Raw genomic sequence first — 14711 nt, 5'->3', positions numbered from 1 at the left:
GGGCAGGCTGGATTTCTGGGGTGGATTTCTGAGCCTGCTGAACACAAACTCTATTCCCTTGATCCCTTCAACACATTAGAACCATCCCACTAGGTTCATCTACTTGAAGAACTTGACCCCTTCTTCAGCCTCTCAGAAGACTCAAATACAGGCTATGTGATGAAGCAGCAAAGTGACTTTTCATTTTTTATATGTCAAGATGTACAGAGTGACTCTGTGCATGTCTGACTCACATAAAATCTCACTATTCAATAGTACCTACTCGCAGGAAAGTGTGGATTGCATTCTTAGGTGTGTTAAATATCGCAGAATATAATTTTGGGTGGTGCAAGTGGGGTTGGTGAAGAAGTTCTACTCAGGACCCATTTAAAGCCAAATTTGTCAAATTTGCACTTTGTGAACCAGAATGCAGGTATCCTTTGAAATTCGCACATAGCCGAATATTACTATGCAGTTCGGCAACAAGACCGTATTTACAAAAATGAATATATTCGGGGAAAGTGTGCATAAACATGAAAATAGCACACAAAAATGCATTACATATGGGGAAATTGCTTGCCGAAATGTGTTACAGTAATCAAAATTACATATTTATTAGAAATTCATCAAATGTTGATGAATTTTAATGAGGGTTCTTTTTTAAAAAACACACACAAATTGTTTGCAAAATTTGGAGAACGGAATTTAAGACTGGAGAAAGGAGGAGAAGTGAAACTGACATATATTTAGATGTGAGTAATACAAACAGAGAGGTTTGAAAAAAGAAATGGCTAGTTTTCATCCTGCTGTTTTTAACCATTGTGTCCTGTTTTCTTGTCTTAACACTGATTTCATTTTATCCTCTCTCTTTTTAACAAACCACCCTGGTATCATTTATTCATTTTTAAAATGAAATATGCTATTGTTTAAATTTTATTCATTTAGGTGCCATAGCCCTTTTTCAACTAGATGCTGGAATATCCTTTCCATTACAGAGTATGTGAAACCATCAGTTTAAGAGCCAGTGTAGCATAGTGCAGTATAGTGTTTAAAGCATCAGATGAGGACTTAGAAGAAGAGGAAGAAGAGTTTGGATTTGATATCCCACTTTATCACTACCCGAAGGAGTCTCAAAGCGGCTAACATTTTCCTTTCCCTTCCTCCCCCACAACAAACACTCTGTGAGGTGAGTGAGGCTGAGAGACTTCAGAGAAGTGTGACTAGCCCAAGGTCACCCAGCAGCTGCATGTGGAGGAGCAGAGACGCGAACCTGGTTCCCCAGATTGCGAGTCTACTGCTCTTAACCACTACACCACACATGCAGCACCCTGGGCCAGTCACTATTTCTCAGAGTAATCCTACCTGGAGTGGTTGTGGTGAGGATAAAATGGAAGCGGGGATTATGTAAGTAGCCTTGAGAAACTTGGAGGAAAGACACAATATACAGGCATCCCCATCCCTCCCACCTATGCAGGGGTTATGTTCTGGCCTCCCGTGCTCATAACTGAAATCACGTAAAATGGGGAGCATTCGCTAAAAAGCACCTAAACACCTGCTTTTTTCCTGCTCTCCAGCTCTCTCTCCAATCTAGACTAAAATATCTAGAGTTGAAGCTCTGGGGACCAGCTGGAGGCTGAAGAAGGCACAAGAAAGCAGTTGTTGCTGAACTTTCCTGCATGTCAGCTATTAGGTGGGGAGGCTGAGCTGCCTAAACAAAGCCCCGCTGTGCCTTGAGTCTATTTGGGGCTTCCTCTGCCCTCACTGACGTCCTCTTTAGGCTCTGGGGAGGGTCTCCTCGTGAGCCACAAGGACTCTCCAGCTCTCCCACCATCCCCGGGTTTGAATTAAATCGTTTATTTATTTCCCAGCACTGTGGGTAAACACTATGGTTACCTGATGTCCCGTCTCCCAGGAACAGTCCCCGGATTTACAAATCTGTCCCCAGACAAAATCCGTCCCCGGAATGTCCCCGGATTTCATTTAATGTCCCCGGATTTATATTTTAAGTGTTGTAGATTTCTTAGTAGGGAATGAATGTTGCGTGATTGGTTCAACGGCACAAGACACATCATATGGGGACTTCCTTCGAGGCAAAATGGTGTGTGCCATGGCAGTGACCAGCTCCTGAAGCCAGCCAGAGACAACCGCGCTACCAGGCTGGCTCCGGGCTGCTGAGACCGCCGCTGCCGAGAGGGAACCGGGGACGCCTGGCGCGTCAACTGGGGGAACTGCCGACCCCCCCATAACCCAAATCAAGCCAGGAGCGAGAGCCCCTGGCCACCTGGCCAACTGCCCAGCAGTGCTCCAGGGCCAGTAAAAACCCTGGAGCTGGTGTAGGGAGAAGGAGGAAAGGAGAAGGAGAAGGAAGAGAGAAAAAGAGGAAGGAGAAAAAAGAGGGGAGCCCCAACCTTGCTGCATTGCTGCCACCCCCACTGCTGAGGAAGAGAGGTAGGAGGAGGAGTTGTTTGGATTTGATATCCCACTTTATCACTACCTGAAGGAGTCTCAAAGCGGCTAACAATCTCCTTTCCCTTCCTCCCCCACAACAAACACTGTGTGAGGTGAGTGGGGCTGAGACACTTCAGAGAAGTGTGACTGGCCCAAGGTCACCCAGCAGCTGCATGCGGAGGAGCGGGGACGCGAGCACGGTTCCCCAGATTACAAGTCCACCACTCTTAACCACTACACCACACTGGCTCTACACTCTACACACTGGCTCTACACTCACACTGGTAGGACAGCACCGGGAGGGCAAGGACACGTGGGCTGAGCCCAGGCCCGACCCGAGCCTACTCCACGGCAGATAGCACTCCAAAAGATCAGGCTGGGGCCCAGAGGAAGGCGGCCTGATAGAAGAGACCCAGAAGAGAAGATATTACTTCTTAATTATTTTTAAAAATGATTTTTCAAAAAAAAAAAAAAAAGTGTCCCCGGATTCTTAGTAAACACAGTTGTGTGAGAGTCCATTGTGCATAAGTGGAAGGGAAGCCTGTAAATGAAAATGCAACTAAAATAATAAATGCCATCAAGGAGCAGGAAGGGTCAGGAGCTGGAGAGATTTAGCTTGGGGCTATACTGAAGAGCTCCACAATGAATTTCACCCTTATTCAAAAGAGAAGTCATTTCAAACTTACAAACAAAATGCCACCCTGGTCCTGTAGCTTAGGGATGATGAACTTGAGGCCCTCCAGGTGTTGCTGGACTCCAACTCCCATCAGCACCTGTCAGCATGGCCAATGGTCAGGGATGATGGGAGTTAAAGTTCAGCAATATATAGAAGGTCACAGCCAGTTCCTTCATCTATGATATGACTTCTGTGGAATGGGAAACGTCCAAATGTGATAAGGTAAGGAGAAATCCCCATACGAACCACGAACAATAACTTGTGGGGCTACAGAGGACTCCATGGTGGGAGCTGGCTGGAGCAGCAAACTCTTTATCATCTGCTGATAGGATCACATGAAAAAGCATTTGGGCACAAGTGGCAGCGAGTCAAGGATTAAACACTTTGCATGCGCATGTGCTGTACCATCGCCGCTCCCAGCAGGAATTCGAAACACCTGGTTTGAAGCCTGATCTCCAGACTTTCAGGTCAGATTTATTTTTAGCAGTTAAGGAAAGCTTTCCAAGGGCTCAGCTTGCGAAACCAAAGCAAAGCACGGAAACAGCTTTGACTCCTCCGCAGACTAGCTGAAATAAGCCTTGGGAAACCCAAGCTGCTAGACAAAATCTGAGCTTCCTTTGCAAAGCCTGAGTAGCTGAAACAACAACGTACTTAAATTGGTGCATGCTTATCCTTCAAGCAGGGCAACATGGAAGTGGTGACTTTCAAGGGTTGAGATTATGACCATGCACTGGAGAAAAACGTGTGTGTGTGACCAAATCAGAATCTATTGTTATGGATGGGGGGGGGGCAGATTCCCCTAGATGCCTGGGTGTCAGATCCTCTCCATAATTCCTGCATTTAGCAAAACTTAGAAATGAAGTTTGATTAAACTTTACTAAACATGGAAACCCCCTGGATTTAGTTAGGCTGAGAAGCCAAGCCAGCTCAGCAGAGCTAACAGGGTGGGTCTTTAAAGGTAAAGGGACCCCTGACCATTAGGTCCAGTCGTGGCCGACTCTGGGGTTGCGGAGCTCTTCTCGCTTTATTGGCCGAGGGAGCCAGCGTACAGCTTCCGGGTCATGTAGCCAGCATGACTAAGCTGCATCTGGCGCAACAGAGCAGCGCACGGAAATGCCGTTTACCTTCCCGCCGGAGCGGTACCTATTTATCTACTTGCACTTTGACGTGCTTTCGAACTGCTAGATTGGCAGGAACAGGGACTGAGCAATGGGAGCTCACCCCGTGGCAGGGATTCAAACTGCCGACCTTCTGATCGGCAAGTCCTAGGCTCTGTGGTTTAACCCAGGGACAAAGGCCAGTGATGACTCACCAAGGAACCATTAGAGGGCAAGACTGCTAGGTAAGGGGGCCTCCTTTGTGGGGTGCTAGTGGGCAGAGGCAACAGCTGAGTTTAGGGTTTCAACTTTGAATGACATAGGCTGGGGGCAGGTCTTTGGAGTCAGTCAGGAGCAAGGAGGAGAGGCAGAACTCCAAGTCAGCTGGGGATGACAGGTTGGAATGAAGAGACACAGAGGACAGCTTTCTGCTGTCTTGTGAATCCAATGTTGCCCTTATGGGGGAAGCCAGACCCTCAATTTTAAAAAAAGTTACAGGACCCCTGGACAGTTAAGTCCAATCAAAGGTGACCATGGGGTCGCGCCGCTCATCTCGCTTTCAGGCCGAGGGAGCCGGCGTTTGTCCACAGACAGCTTTCCAGGTCACGTGGCCAGCATGACTAAACCACTTCTAGTGCAATGGGACACCGTGACGGAAGCCAGAGTGCACGGAAACGCCGTTTACCTCCCCTCCGCAGTGGTACCTATTTATCTACTTGCACTGGTGTGCTTTCAAACTGCTAGGTTGGCAGGAGCTGGGACAGAGCAACGGGAGCTCCCCCCGTCACGGGGATTTGAACCACCAATCTTCTCATTGGCAAGCCCAAGAGGCTCAGTGGTTTAGACCACAGCGCCACCCGTGTCCATCATAGGCTGCAAATGCTCTGCAATCCCTCCATCTAGTGCAGGTTGTGTAAATAAAACCATATATTGTAAAGACACCACAGTCTTTACCTAATTTCTGTGCCTAATTTCTGAAAGAACCATGAATCCTGGGTAATCTCACACTTTTCAGAGATTATATTCTTGCTTGTCTGGAAGCCACTTGACCAACTTGCTTTGGTATCTCCTTTCTGTAGTTTACATCTTTCCTTGAGGAGAGATCCAGGCCCTGTTGCCATGGCTGGTGATAAGCAGGAGCTTAAGAGAAGCATCTCCATCATCCCCTGCTTTGTGTTTGTAGAGGTAAGGATGCCGCTGGATTTAGCCAAATGAACAAGTGACTGTTTCCCTGGTACTGAGAAAGGAGTAGCCGACATGGGTTAGTTAGGCCTCCAGGGCGCAGTTGCACAAGGACAACCCCAATGCTGTAGTTAAGGGGTGCTTCTTCTTTGGCGATCACTCGTAGCTGAGTAAGATTGTCTTCCATGAACACAGCTTTAACAGCGAGTCCGTAAGTGACTGTGGAGGCCAATTCTGGATCCACACGTCCTTCCACAGTGGGGACATAGGTCTCCGGGCGAGAGTTGATCACGGTGTGGATTTGCCAAGCATGCCTTCCTCTCAGCACGTTTCTCTCTTTCGTCCTGAGTCCGAGCGTCTTCAAAGCCCATGACACCTTTGGTAAAGGCTGTTCTCCAATTGGAGCACTCGCAGGCCAGTGTTTCCCAACTGTCAGTGTTTATACTACTTTTTTTTTTTAAGGTTTGCCTTGAGAGAGTCTTCAAACCTCTTTTGTTGACCACCAGCATTACGCTTTCCATTGTTAAGTTTTGAATAGAGTAGTTGCTTTGGAAGACAATAATCAGGCATCCACACAACATGAACAGTCCAACAAAGTTGATGTTGAAGAATCATTGTTCAGCAGTGTGCTTGAACATACTGTGTTTCGCATTAACTGTGCTTCCAAGTCCTTTGAAGCCGTTCAAAAGTATTTTATTCATGTCCAGCGCAGAGCATTTTGCCAGTCCTGGAGCAGCTGCTCAGTGCAATCTAAGCAATTTTGCTGCAGCAGCCTTTAGAATATCAACAGGGACGCGTGATCGCACACAGTTGTTTCCTCAGTTGCTGGGTCCTGTTGCTTTGCTGGGATGCAGAGACTGATGCTGCATCTGCTTCATGATTAATGGTTCAGGAAGTTGGGTATGTTTAGCCTGGAGAAGACTGAGGGGGGACTACAGCCACCTTCAAATATCTAAAGCAGGGGTCAGCAACCTTTTTCAGCCGTGGGCTGGTCCACTGTCCCTCAGACCTTGTGGTGGGCCAGACTATATTTTGGGGGAAAAAATATGAACGAATTCCTATGCCCCATAAATAACCCAGAGATGCATTTTAAATGAAAGGACACATTCTACTCATGTAAAAACAAGCTGATTCCTGGACTATCCACGGGCCAGATATAGAAGGCAATTGGGCCACATCCGGCCCCTGGGCCTTAGGTTGCCTACCCCTGATCTAAAGGACTATTCTATGGAAGATGGAGCAAGATTGTTCTCTGCTGCCCCAGAGGTTGGGACCCAAACCAATGGATTCACATCACAAAAAAGGAGATTCTGACTAAACATCAGGAGGAATTTTCTGGCGGTAAGAGCCATTCAACCATGGCATGGACTCCCTTGGAAAGTGGTGGACTCTCCTTCCTTGGGGGTTTTTAAGCAGATGCTGTGTGGCCATCTGTCCAAGATTCTTTAGCAGTGTTTCTTATATTGCAGGGGTTTGGCCTAGATAATCCTTGAGGTCCCTTCCAAGTCAACAACTGTATGGTTCCTTGCTAATTTTGCAAAGGCCTCTCTTTCCACACCCACCCACCCCATGGAGCCAGGGCAGCTCTGGGAGATGTTGAGTATGGACGTCTGAAGAGGGGCAAACAGACACAGACCTCCCCACTCAATCTGGAGGAGCCATCAGAGGGAGACCAGCAATGAGGTGTACATCTCTGGGGCAGTGTAAGCAGTGAGACACCGCTGCCCCTTCCTTGCACAGAGCTCCTTCGCATGCGCCACGCACATGGGTGCAGTTTGAAAAGTTGTCTGGCCGTGGCAGGCAGGCAGGGATGGGAAACAAAACAGGCAGGTGTACGAGAGCTCTGCCCTTCCGCTCCCAAGCCCCTGAAAATGCAGTTGCCACGGTCCGGTTCACAGGCGATCGAAGTCCCGGCAGGGGACGTCAGGACCGGGGGCAAGATGGCAGGGTGGGAGTAGGAACGGCACTCCAGAAACCAGGAGTCAGGGGTCCGAGGGTCAGAGAGCCGGGAGTCAAGAAGCCAAGGGTCTGAGGGTCAGGAAGCAAGGAGGCATGAAGTCAGGGGTCTGAGGATCAAGAAGCAAGGAGTCAAGAAGTCAAAGATCTGAGGATCAAGAAGCTGAGGCTCAAGGATCAGGAAGCAAGAAGCCAAACGCAGCAAGGCAGGGAGCATGTTGCTGTGGCAAAGAGCCAAAGGGAAATGCTGACCTTATATCCCTTCCAAGCTCTTGCCACCAGGTGCTGTGAGTTACCAATTGGCCTCACCTGTGAGGCTGCACCTTGCCTCTTCGGAACAAACTTAGGAAGGCCCCAGTCCTGCAGAGTCCTATTGGTCACAGGGCCTGGCTCCTGCATGCACACCTGACAGTGGTCACCTACATGTGGTCTCAGACACCAGCCCTCTCCCTTGCGAGCAGTAAATCACCAGGGTATGGAAGGGAGCCCGGGGAGTTATTGGGTGCTCAGGAGGAGGGGGGGGGGCAGGAGAAGGAGGGGTTGCATCAGAAGGAGGCAACTGTCTGCCTGACTTTCAGTCAGGCAGGCTTGGTGCCTCTCCCGCCAGCCGTGATGTGATGCACAGCTACAGCAGGCACCCAAGCGTGAAAAGGAGTACACGAGGAATCTTGCACGGAGGAGCAGGCAGAGGGCGGGGTGGGGGCTGCCAGGCTCCAGCGGCTCCAGGGACCCGGCTCTCCTGGCTGCCTCCGTCTCCCATTCAGTCCTCAGCACTGCTTCCCTGCCTGATGTGCCATGTTCTACTTCCAGCTGGTGATTATGGCGGGCACTGTGGTGCTGGCGTACCACTTTGAATACACGAACACTTTCCCGGTCCACCTCCAAGGCTTCTTCTGCTACGACAGTGCCTACGCAAAGCCCTACCCTGGCCCCGAAGACACAAGCCGGGCACCTCCCGTCCTCGTCTACTCTCTCGTCACTGCTGTGCCCACCGTAACGGTAAGAGCCCAGCAGAGCACGTGGTGGGTGGGTGGGTGTGGAAGGGGTGACAACCCCCCTGCTGCTGTTGTGAGATTTGGGGCCACATGTTCCCTCTGGGGGTAAGATCACCAGGGAGCGTGGTTTCAGATATCAAAGTCAAGGGGCTAAAGGAAGCAAAGGTGCCACTAGCTCTTTCTTTGCAGAGAACTTTGAAGCTCCTCCAGAAAAATGGTGTGGAATTGTTCAGTCATTTTCTTTTGTACTAGAATTCAATATCCATTCCGGCTTGTAGATCAACTGTGCCTAATGCACACATGCAGATATATGTGCTTGAGATGTAGGTGTGCTGCGACTACCCACCAAGGTTGGCCAGATTCGTCCATTTCGGGCGCATGAATTTGACCTGTGCTCATTCATAAGTCAGTACTGTCCCATTTCTGCATTAATCTGCAATTATGAAAAAAAGTCCTTACAAAAATGCATATTTAAATGTGAACTTAAATAGTATTTTGGAATGCGTTTTCTGAGAACACACACACACACACACACAACCCTAAATTATGCATTTTGGTACATTTTATTAGCTGAACACTACATCACAAACTTTGGAGGCACACATTTCAAGCTCTGCGTTCATCCAGGAGGTTCTTGTCAGGCCACTTTGTATAGGAATTTCTAATGTATGAATTCTTCAAGAACTGCCGCTACACGCAAAAAAGTCTGAGCAAGACACCCACGTATAGGGATAGAGGAGAAATTAAATTTGGATTTCATTTAAAGCTGAATCCACAAAATCCACATTTTCTAGAACCATATGCAAACCAAAACACAGCTATACTTTGAAATTCACACGTCTCTGAACTTTGCAATGCAGTTCTCTAACCAACCAATATTTACAAAAAGGCATGTATTAGGGGGAAGGGTGAATAAAAATGAAGATATTGCTGAAAATAACATACAATAGCATTGTATGTTTGACACAAACGTGTGTCAAAACTACATATAAAATATGTTAATTAGGAGAAATTCGCAGAACTATGGAAAAATGAGAAATGGAGAGAACCATAACTGAAACGTCCTTCCATCCTTACTCTTGTGTATGTTGAGAATTTGCAATGCTCCACCTCAAATTTATTAATCTGATCTATTGTTACATTTTAATCCCACCCTTCCTGTAAGGAGCTCAAGGCAGCATGCGTCTTCCCATGTATCATCACAACATCCTGGTGAAGTGGGTGAGAGTGGGAGACAGGGATTGGCCTAAGAGCACTGAGCAGGTATTTGAACCCAGTTCTCCCTACACCTGCAGTCAAACCCTTTCGCCAGTCCATCATACTGGATCTCATCTTAAGTGCATCATGAATTAATATGCAGGGGAAATTGCAGTCCTATATGCAAACAGTAGGACTGAGCCAAGCTCTCCTGGGACTGTCTTCATTGCACACATTTAGAGTTAATATTACCCTACCGTTCTGTTAAACATGCAAGCTGAATGTCTGACTCTATTCTCGCTGCCGCTATCCCAGTGCCCTCCTTTAATTCAGACGCCATCTCTTGTCAGTGTCTGGACAACGGTTCCCTTGGAGGAAGGACAGTGACCCACATTGCAAGAAGGTCGCTGGTTAATGATATCCCGACCAACCCATTCTTAAATCAGCTTTTTCAAAACAACCATCTTGCCATCATTTTATCTATTTTCAGACTTGTGTCTGTGGGATACCCAAAGTACAGACGCAACATTTAAATCAACAACACAGTTTTTTGGGTAACAACCTCCCAATCACCTATTAATTAAAAAATATAATGCCCTAACTTAAAAAGCTTGTCTAAAAAAGGACAAGTTTTTGTGGGAATGTTCAGGGATGCAGGAGAGGATATATTGTTTGATTATATGCTTTCCAACTTGTGTTAACAGTTTAGCAGAGTAACATTCCCCTTTTTAAACTTGCACAGTGGATGCATTTGCTCAGGCTCGCTAAAGCCTCTAAAATACATTTTCCTTTTGGTAATTCCCCATTTAGTCCCTCATAAATGATAGATGCGGGTGGCGCTGTGGGTAAAACCTCAGTGCCCAGGACTTGCCGATCGTATGGTCGGCGGTTCGAATCCCTGCGGCGGGGTGAGCTCCCGTCTTTCGGTCCCAGCTCCTGCCCACCTAGCAGTTCGAAAGCACCCCTAAGTGCAAGTAGATAAATAGGTACCGCTTTATAGCGGGAAGGTAAACGGCGTTTCCGTGTGCTGCGCTGGTGCTGGCTCGCCAGAGCAGCTTCGTCACGCTTGCCACGTGACCCGGAAGTGTCTCCGGACAGCGCTGGCTCCCGGCCTCTTAAGTGAGATGAGCGCACAACCCTAGAGTCGGACACGACTGGCCCGTGCGGGCAGGGGTACCTTTACCTTTAAATGATAGACACAACACAGTCTTCTATAAAAGTATACAAAGAGTTTACTCACATATTCTGTTCACAATTGGATCCCAGAAGGCAGACTTAAGTTAGAAAAGTAATATACACCTGGAAACTATCCCATAAGGAGACAGCTCCTTTGTCCTCTCTTGGCTGCAAGCCAAGAGAGCATTTTAGGCTAAGCAGATGTTGCTTCTTCGACAAATGTGATCAGAGAGAGAGAGAGATGGCTGACCAGTCCTGCTCTTTTGTTACCTGGGCAGGTGAGGTCACGGCCACCTCTAGTCACATGCAGAGGAAGTCTGGCCCAGACAGGAGAAACAGGAAGTTCCAACTGGCTGGTCCAGACATCCCCTTTAATGTCCACTCTAGGGATCTTGTGCTTGACTGCTCTTGTGTTTCACATCCCACAGTTTTCAGCTGTGACATAAAACTATACAGTGTTGATGACAGGCTAAGCTCCGGAAGGAGCTTGTTCTGCAACCAGGGTGCTGTTGCTGACAAATCCCTCTGATCAGTTAGCCCCCAGATGTCACTTAATGCTGGAGCGACTAATAGGGCTTCTCCAATTGATCTCAAGTCATGGTCTGGTCTGGGACAAGGCATTCCTACAGGTAGCAGAGTCTCAAACAAAAACCTTGAATTGGGCTTGGTGACAAATGGAGATCCTTCAAGCCTTGCACCCAGGCAGATCTCTGGGGGATGCTATCTGGTCAGGATGCTATAGAGCAGCCTTTCTCAACCTGTGGGTCCCCAGATGTTGTTGGACTACAACTCCCATCACCCCTAGCTAGCAAGGCCACAGCTCAGGGATGATGGGAGTTGTAGTCCAACAACATCTGGGGACCCACAGGTTGAGAACCACTACTATAGAGGCAGGTGTCCTTGCAGGAAATGCAGACCCATTTGGGTGTTGGGTGTTTGTTGAAGGGTGACCGAAAGAACAGGGTAAGGACATAAGAAGAGCTTGAAGGATCAGATCCAGCGCCTATCTAGTCCAGCATCCTGTTTTCACAGTAGACAACCAGATGCCTACAGGATGTCCACAGTAAAAAGAAAAGGTAAAGGACCCCATGACAATTAAGTCCAGTCAAAGGCGACTATGGGGTTGTGGCGCTCATCTCTCTTTCAGGCCAAGGGAGCCGGCGCTTGTCCACAGAAAGCTTTCCGGGTCATGTGGCCAGCATGACTAAACCGCTTCTGGTTCACGGAGGACCGTAACAAGTGCCAGAGCGCACAGAAACGCTGTTTACCTTCCTGCCGCAGTGGTACCTATTTATCTACTTGCACTGGCGTGCTTTCAAACTGCTAGGTTGGCAGGAGCTGGGACAGAGCAACGGGAGCTCACCCTGTTGTGGGGATTTGAACAGCGCCACCTGCGTCGCTAGGATGCCCACAAGCAGAATATCAGTGCAACAGCACTCTCCGCACCTGCAATTCCTACCAACTGGTATTCAGAGGCATACTGCCTCTGATAGTGCACACAGGTTCAACTCAGGAGATGTTTCTGCACACCATCCTATTTTTATCCAAAGTCTACCAAATGGTGTTGTCATCTTTAGTCAGGGAAAGCCCAAGACATTTGGGCACCGGAGGTAAACCCCAAAATGACACCTAATGCTGCCAGGGAATAAGAGGGGAATGAAGATCTACATCAGAACAAGGAGGGAATAAAGATCTACACTGAGATCTGCTGCCCCTGTGGATCCTGCTGCCTCAGGTGGTTGTCTCACCTTGCCTCATGGGTGGGCCGGCCCTGTCATGAGGCATTCTTGCCATGTGGGTTCAAAAGCATTTGTGGACTGGAAGCCCTTTAGTATATTGTTCTGCTCTAGAAAGCCTGGACTGGATTCCCACTGTTGCTTCCTGCTAAGGCTTGTCCTGCTAGATGTGTTGTTGTTGTTTAGTCGTTTAGTCGTGTCCGACTCTTCGTGACACCATGGACCAGAGCATGCCAGGCACTTCTGTCTTCCACTGCCTCCAGCAGTTTGGTCAGACTCATGTTTGTAGCTTCGAGAACACCGTCCAACCATCTCGTCCTCTGTCGTCCCCTTCTCCTTGTGCCCTCCATCTTTCCCAACACCAGGGTCTTTTCCAGGGAGTCTTCTCTTCTCATGATGTGGCCAAAATATTGGAGCCTCAGCTTCAGGATCTGTCCTTCAAGTGAGCACTCAGGGCTGATTTCCTTAAGAATAGATGGGAAAAGAATGGATAACCCTGCTAGACTAGGGTTGCCATATTTCAAACTGTGAAAATCCAGACAGAAAAGTTGTCAAGCTTTTTTTGGCAACATCGCTTTTAAAAATGCCATTTTTGAGCTATTTTTATGGGGAAACGGCACTGTCAACATGGGCTGCCATACGTCCGGATTTTCCCAGATGTTTTTCCTAATTTCCACCTGAGCACTGCTACCGACGACAGTATTCCATATACTGAAAAATCCAGATGTATGGCAAACCCTATCTAGACTTCCATCCCAGCACTGTCAGATTCCTGTCAGGGCTTTTCCTAAGTGGAAATGAAAAATCCAGAAAAGGAAAATGTGCTACTTCCTCAAGGTAACGCGTTCCATCGACATACTGCTGTTATCATTAGGAGATGCTTCCAGATGATCAAATCCTTTTTCCGCCTTCGGTCAGTGGCCTGGGGGAAATAGACTCCCTCAATGATTTCTGTTGACCTTCAACCTGCCTGGGAGAATGTGAAATAGTATCCAAAAACCTTGTGGAAATGTCCAAAAATCCATAATGGAGCTCTGACACTCCAAGTGATTCACAGCCTTTGGCCATTCCTTTGCAAGCCTTCTGTTGCTCTGCAATCATTTGTTTTTATAGAAGGATTTTCATCATTAACAAGGATACATTTAACGTCTCTGTTTTCAATTCATAGAGTCCTTTCTACAGGTCTGTTACCTTCGGCATGAGACTCTGCTGTCATAGACCTTGTGAGATGTGGGGGGAGAGAAACAGTGGGGAGTGGGTGGGAGAAAAGAAGAGGGGATAATGATCTTTCATGCTTTTGCTTACTGTATGTGCAGAGTTTTTGTGTCAGCGACTCGAGATTTTGCCAGCAAAAGCAGACAAATAAAGAACCCCCAATCCTATTTTTAAATATCTATCTAATTTGTTTACTTATTTTCTTCGCCCTTCCCTCCCATTTTTGAGCTGTGCTTCATCAACGTGTAGTTCCGAGTATATACAGTGGAGACAATGATAATTAAATAATAATTATCACAATTAGAAAAGCCTTAGACTTTAAACCATAGCATCACCTCAGCCCAACTGATGGGGAAAAAACACATAACCATGGTGAAGACCCTAGGTAAAGGTAAAGTTAAAGGGACCCCTGACCATTAGGTCCAGTCTTGACCGACTCTGGGGTTGCAGCGCTCATCTCGCTTTATTGGCCGAGGGAGCCGGCGTACAGCTTCCGGGTCATGTGGCCAGCATGACTAAGCCGCTTCTGGCGAACCAGAGCAGCGCACGGAAACGCCGTTCACCTTCCCGCTGGAGTGGTACCTATTTATCTACTTGTACTTTGACGTGCTTTCGAACAGCTAGGTTGGCAGGAGCAGGGACTAAGCAACAGGAGCTCACCCCGTCGTGGGGATTTGAACCGCCGACCTTCTGATCAGCAAGTCCTTGGCTCTGTGGTTTAACCCACAGTGCCACCTGCATCCCAATGGTGAAGACCCTACTCAATCCCAAAAGCTTGGATTGCACCTGCAAACTATGCCTAAATCTCAGTAACGAGGGAGCCAGACCTGCTTCTAGAGGGCGGGAGTATATATATTTTCTATTTTTTTCTTGAAATAATTTTACCCTTTCCCTCCCGTGGATGCTGTTTCTCCCCCGCTTTCATCCCAGGAAGAGGGAAAGAATAGGGAAGGCAGCAGCTGTGATTTGACACCCCTCCAGCCATTTCTACGCCTGCATCTGTGGCTTCTCTGCTGCTGCAGTCCGTCTGCTTCTCTTTATGGCACCTTCTGCT

At 47.9% G+C, this 14711-nt stretch overlaps 1 protein-coding gene across 4 annotated transcripts in view; it reads left to right on the top strand.

Moving 5' to 3' along the window:
- Positions 1 to 14711, top strand: part of PLPPR2 (phospholipid phosphatase related 2) — a 48202-nt gene that overhangs the window by 10337 nt on the left and 23154 nt on the right. For all 4 annotated transcript variants that reach the window (XM_083593748.1, XM_083593745.1, XM_083593746.1 and 1 more), the window contains 2 exons: positions 5280 to 5385; positions 8149 to 8337. In XM_083593748.1, the coding sequence (XP_083449874.1) occupies positions 5320 to 5385; positions 8149 to 8337 (255 nt within the window). In that variant the 5' untranslated portion in view covers positions 5280 to 5319. The remainder of the gene's footprint in view (positions 1 to 5279; positions 5386 to 8148; positions 8338 to 14711) is intronic.

This window comes from Podarcis filfolensis, assembly GCF_964270895.1.
Source record: "Podarcis filfolensis genome assembly, chromosome: 17".
Taxonomy (NCBI): Eukaryota; Metazoa; Chordata; class Lepidosauria; order Squamata; family Lacertidae; genus Podarcis; species Podarcis filfolensis.
Note: the sequence above shows the minus strand (reverse complement) of the source record. Positions and strands in the feature narration are given on the sequence as shown.